At 44.0% G+C, this 6000-nt stretch overlaps 1 protein-coding gene across 3 annotated transcripts in view; it reads left to right on the top strand.

Annotated features, from left to right (window-relative positions):
- The window catches only part of cdh7a (cadherin 7a), a 105554-nt gene that overhangs the window by 2405 nt on the left and 97149 nt on the right, over nucleotides 1-6000 (top strand). For all 3 annotated transcript variants that reach the window (XR_004612327.1, XM_034572441.1, XM_034572442.1), the window contains exon 2: nucleotides 2797-3394. Coding sequence is in view for 2 of the 3 variants with exons in the window: in XM_034572441.1 (XP_034428332.1) it covers nucleotides 3158-3394 (237 nt within the window). In the remaining variant the exon portion in view is untranslated. The remainder of the gene's footprint in view (nucleotides 1-2796; nucleotides 3395-6000) is intronic.

The following is a 6000-nucleotide window of genomic DNA, read 5'->3' as shown; positions in this document are numbered from 1 at the left end:
TTTGGGTGCTGATAAATGGATGTTTTCGGATGCACACCAGGGCTTTTTTTCTCCTTCTCTGCAGGGGTGAAAACCCACTGAAGCACTTAGTCCATTTGGCACCAAAACATTGCCAGTGCTTTAAGGCAGTGTGACCCACCGCAGCTTCTCCACAGAGGAGTGAAGCTGCCTTTAAATGAAGAATTATAGACTGTTTGACATTTGGTAGTAAAAGCACATTGCCTGTGTTTTCTCACATCTGTGCCAACTGGAGTTTGACCCCCCCTCTTTACATTTCTTCCATGTATTTGGCTGCAGAGTCACTCGGCACACTCGGAGACATCAGGCCTGGTTTGAACTCACTGTACAGTAGAAAAACACAACTCCCACCAAGTGAGATAATTCATCCCGGTGAACAGGACGCCTTCATGTGTGTGTTTCTTCCTCTTCTGTTGTCGCTTTGTTGTGCTGGAGCATTACGCTAACGCTCCGCTCACTGTCAATCACCTGACAGTGACGGGAAGAAGAAACGGGGACGTGGTCTCGCTCCCGTCACATCTGTCTCTTTGTTTTTCCGGTGGAGCAGCTCATTTCAAGCCAGATATGACGCTGCACGTTTTTTAATTTGCGAAATGATAAACCGTTAAAATGCATTGAGAGAATGGACTTTTCTCTGCAGCAGGAACTGCCCAGTAATCAACTCCACGATAAATCAGCGAGAACTCATTCGATAAAAAGCCGGCATCTGCCTTACTGAGCACACGACTGCACCCACATCGACGTCAGTGTGATCTGAGCTGTCTCTGTGCTCGTAGTGTTCAGGCCTCATAGTGAAATGAGAGGCATTAACTCGGCCGCTTGTCTCAAACTGACCCTGAGTCCCCCGATGGGATCTCCTCTACCCACAATGCCACTGCTGCAACCTGCCTTCACAACTCGCGCTGCCCTGCAGCCACATCTGCTCCACTTTCCACCTCTACCATTAAATTGTCATGCAGAGGCTGTGACTTTGAATCTGTGTGTACATGTGTTTGTGCGCCTTCATGTGTTGCAGCAGCAAGTGGTTAATTTTATCATCGATTAATCTAATGATTATCTTGAAAATGGTAAAAAAAATGTCATTACACCTTCTCAGAGGTTGAATTCACGTCTCGACACGTTCGAATACCTCAAGATGTTTACTTCACGATCATGTAGGACAAAAAAAAACAGGAAATCTATTTTTGATTGTGAAAATGGTTGCAGGTTATTTATCGACTAATTGATTCATTGACAAATCATTAATGCTCGAAGCCAAATCAGATCAGGATGAGTGTTAACAGCTTCATGGCCTCGTGGATAAAGTTGTGTTTGCTTTTCACGCCTTGACTGGAAATCTAAAAAAAGATGTCTTCATTAAGGATGTGAATATCAGAGCTGCAGATTATTTATCCGAAATAAATTCTCACATGATCAGGATGCTCACAAACATGTCTGCGGAGGTGACACTCATGCTGGTGTTATTCATCTCCGTGTTAATTATCAGCACATGGCTTGAGGACTTTGCCACGGAGAAGCGCGGCAGAATCACTTTTCACAGGATGTGTGTGGATGTTTTTATGTTTTGCTGGGGGGGGGGACTCACGGAGGGGCTTGCAAGAACGAGAAACTGTAGAATCTGTGTGGGAAGAAGCAGGTCACTGTATGCCAAAGCAATTACCTTCCTCGTCAAGGACCCTGCCAATACTCTGCGATGAGGGGGGGAGAGAGAGAGAGGTCAGCGAGGAAATAAATATACGAGCGGTCAAGCTCTCAGTTGTCTGCTTCCAGAAGAACCTCCGAAGTTTACATGGCGTTTGTGAGTCAGTATCGTCCCAAGGTAGCGCATAAATTTGCAAGCGAACTCGGTGCTTTCACAATCCTCCTCCAAGATATGTTTTTCTTTTTTGAGGGAGTTTGTGGAAATCGTTGTCAAATTATACAGATAATACCAGAAATATTATGAAGCCTGTGCGATTGTTTAACCGCCGAAGACTGGCAGGATGTGTTGTGACATGACGAACATTATCTGTCAGGAGCTGATGCTTTTCTCCGCGTTGACAAGTCTCCATGTTCTGGCATCTCTGGGGGAACTGTCACAGCACGACGGGCGGCGGCGGGGAGACAGATCCCCCCCCCGCACGTGTTTTCGGGGGCCGGCGAACAAACTGCTCGGAGTAGAGGTCAGGAGCGCTCGGGCCATCATGCTGCTGACAGCTCAGATTTATTTTTAATCCCGGTGATGAGAAGTCGCCACACAGATCGCGTGGCCTGTTAGTGTTGAGTGGCGCGCCCTGCCACCGTTACGCCGTGATCTTATACAAAGAAAATGTGACAAACTAATGACCTTGGTGAGGTAAAGCCCAGATAATTGGGAACCAGCTTGAATGGCGTCGGATTGTTATTCCGTGCAGCCGCTGTTGTTCCGTCCGCCGTGAAATCTCTCTGCTTATGCTCATTTGAAAAGCCGGGTCATCTCCCCCTCCATCTTACCCTTATTAACATTTTGACCCTCACCCGATTCCTCCGTTGGCGTGTGTGTGGGCGAGCGTGTGTTCGTGAAGGACGCCATGTTGATTGTATTTATTGTCTATTCATTTTTGAACAATTTCCTTATGATTGGGGCAAAAGCGTCATTATGTCTGCAGGCGCATCACTTGATGTGCAAAGTGACAGCGGTCACACAGGAAATGTTGCTGACGGTACTTTCTCTCCTCTCTCCTCTATGTCTTTGTCTCACCCTGCCTCCCTCCCTCCCTCCCTCCCTCCCTCTTTCTCTCTATCTCTCTGTTCTGATAGGTGCCAATTATCCAGCCTCTGGGTTGAAGCCTCCCTGCTCGCCATTGACCCTGTTAGCCAGCTTTAATGTCAACTCCTTGGCTCCAAAGTGGAGGGAATTACCCCACTTTTAGTCTCCAATGAGGAAAAGAGAGGAGCAACACAGCAAAATGCAGAGCTTGACTCTTCTTCAACCCATTTGCTCTTTCCAGTGTCTGACTCCTGCTGCTTTCTGGTGAAATACAGGGTCGGGACTGTGTGGATAAAACCCTGAGGGTTTTGACATTTCAGCTTTTCTGCCCTTTTTTGTTGTTGTTGTTGTATTTTTTTTTTTCATCTCTTGCTCCCCTTCTGGCCTCAGTGCTTTTTGGAGGCGGCCCAGATGATGGGGTGGTGTAGCTCAGGCATATGCAGAGCCCTGGCTCTCCTGGCACTCCTGCTCCCCTTGCGGCAGAGGGGCTGCTGGGGGCTGGATCCCAGCTCTGGGGACCTGGAGAAGTCCCCGCACTCTGATCCAGACCCCTGGGAGGTCCTGCACAGGGACAAACGCAGCTGGGTGTGGAACCAGTTCTTCGTATTGGAGGAGTTCACAGGGAATGAACCACTCTACGTTGGCAAGGTAAGTGATCTGCGCAGCTGTTAATGGGTCAGCATTGTTACTTACACAAGAGAGTGCATTCACTTGACTCAAACTCTCTCGCTTGTGATAAACTGATCCCTATTTTTGCAGGTTTCTGCACCTGTACACTACACATATCAATAACCTGGCACCATAATGACCTGCAGAATCTGGGACAGCAGAGTTTTACAGAGTATACATTCCCAGTGCCCTATATAATGTTAAACAAATGAAAAGACAAAACGCAGACCGTGTGGGAAGCTCTTCTGTCTTTTAATTCCAGCCAGACTGAAGTATGGGCTCCTACAGATGTGCAGTTTTACTTTAGAGGCCTGTGCGAGACATGACAAGGTAATTTGCATCCTAATCAGTATCCATGCAGGAGTGGTGTATATATATTACTCCTCTGTGTCTTTGTACAGTAGGTGTTCTGCCAAGGTGCGAGCGGATCGAGCAAAGTAATGCGTGTTTTGGCAGGTGTGTAAGTGTGCAACCCTCCCAATGACATTTAAGGCAAGAGGCACAAATGGCATAGTTAACGTGAGGGGACACTGACAAAGTGACTAATCATGCATTAATGAGATATGGTAACACTGCTGCTCTATTATATATACATCACATCGCCTCAGGTAAAGACCAATGGTGAAAGAAGTATGTAGATACTTTTATGAAGTAGATTCAATTATAATGATAATAAACAGTGGACCTACCCCGGCTGCCCCCCCCCCCCCCCTACCTCTTGCCCAATGTCAGCTGGGATCTGCTCCAGCTCCCCGATGACCCTCAAAGGATAAGTGGTATGGATGGAATGATGGATGGATGGATGAAAGTCGAAACAAGACAATGAAAATATAAAAAAGACGTTTCTCTAAAGCCTAAAAAATGTAAATATGTCCTTTAAATAAATACAATAAAGGTTAAAAACTGCATATATTTGCTCACATTATGTTATAAATGCAAAATGGAGTAAAAAAAAGTGTTGAAAAACAAATTTAAGAGAATCATTTTACAAAGTAAGGCAAGTTATCCAAAATAGTTGTTTTAAGAATGCTATTAAACATTAGTCACATATCACTAAACTACTTTAAAGACATTGAGGCAGTTTAACGTACAGCACTGCCTCATATCTTATTTTAAGGTGTTTGAGAGTGAAGCTGCTTTGAGAAACGTTATAAACTGTGGAGTAGTTTAATCTAACACAAGTAACTGTAGCTGTCAAATAAATATAAAGCAGAATAAAATGGAAATACACAAATGAAATAAAGGATCCTCACGTATCTCAAAAAGACAGCACCTGAATAAATGTACTTAGTAACATCCCATTACTGGAAATAACCATGGCTGTCAATCAAATGTAGTTTAAAAAGTAAATTGTATGTTTCTTTCTGAAATGGAATAGAGTAGAATGAAATGAAATAAGTCAAGTAAAAAGCATTTCAAAATGTACTTCAATAACTGCCTTGAATAAATGTACTTCATTATATCCCAGTACTGGAAGTAACCAGGAAACCATCAATGGCAAATATGTGTAGTCTAGTATGTAAAAAGTACAATTTTACCTCATAAAAGAAGGTAAGAAAGAAGGGTTAGAGTACAAAATAACATAAATTCAAGTAAAATACAGGAACAAGTACCTTGAAACCTTAATAGTTATACTTGTTTCATTCCAGTACTGAAAAAAGTAAGACACTATAGATTAAAAATATATTTATCAGTTCAATAAAAAGACCATTAGCAGAAGTATAAAGACTCAAGTAAGATCCAGGAAGTACCTAAAAAAATCTACTGTAGAATAAATCAAATCAGATCCATAACTTCTATTGTTTTCTACATCAAACCCTCACATCAAAGTTGCCTGTTGTACTGTTTGGTTTGGTGTGCACGGACATTTCAGCACCGCGGTGTGAGTGGACAGCTCCTGCAGGAACGTGTGCGGTCCAGATGTGCGTCGGATCTCGTTCTCTAGATCCCCCGTTATCTCGGAGAATTTTCTGGTCTTATTATTAAATTAGTTTTCCGCCTTTCCGCTCATCTGCTGGATAATCATTCTCATCTGCATGTATTTGCCGGGTCTGCGCTCACAAGCCCATTTCCTTGCTGTCTCTGAACTGGATTATCGTCTCCAGCTGGAATTAGGATACATTCGACTGTCCCATTGTTCTCCTCTCTATTTTTGCCAGAGGGATTTTGGAGGAAAGCATCTAAATCAGAAGGAGCGTGTTTGTGACACTGCCGGAGTTCAGCGAAAGGTCATCTCTCGTACGAGCGTCCGCGGCATCTGAAAATGCTTTCGGACGTCTCTCTTATCTGAGTGGCCGAGGCAGAGCTTTGTTTTCTGTTTTTTTTGGCTTGTTAACATCTGAGCTGTGTTTTCTGATTGAAATGTTTTGTCCTTGTCCTGTGTTGCACATCTGAAAGTTAAAGACGAGAGGCCGCCACAGTGGAATCTCGAGTGCTTCTTTTCTTTTACACATGCTTGTGTCTGATTGGTTTTCTTGTTAGAAAATCCCACCGGACGTTGAAGAGGCTGATTACTTATTCATAGATGTGTAGAGATCTGCTTATCCTCATGGAATATACACAAACCCATTTGCTAGCCCCTTCTT

Source organism: Hippoglossus hippoglossus, chromosome 20 (genome assembly GCF_009819705.1).
Source record: "Hippoglossus hippoglossus isolate fHipHip1 chromosome 20, fHipHip1.pri, whole genome shotgun sequence".
NCBI lineage: Eukaryota > Metazoa > Chordata > Actinopteri > Pleuronectiformes > Pleuronectidae > Hippoglossus > Hippoglossus hippoglossus.
Note: the sequence above shows the minus strand (reverse complement) of the source record. Positions and strands in the feature narration are given on the sequence as shown.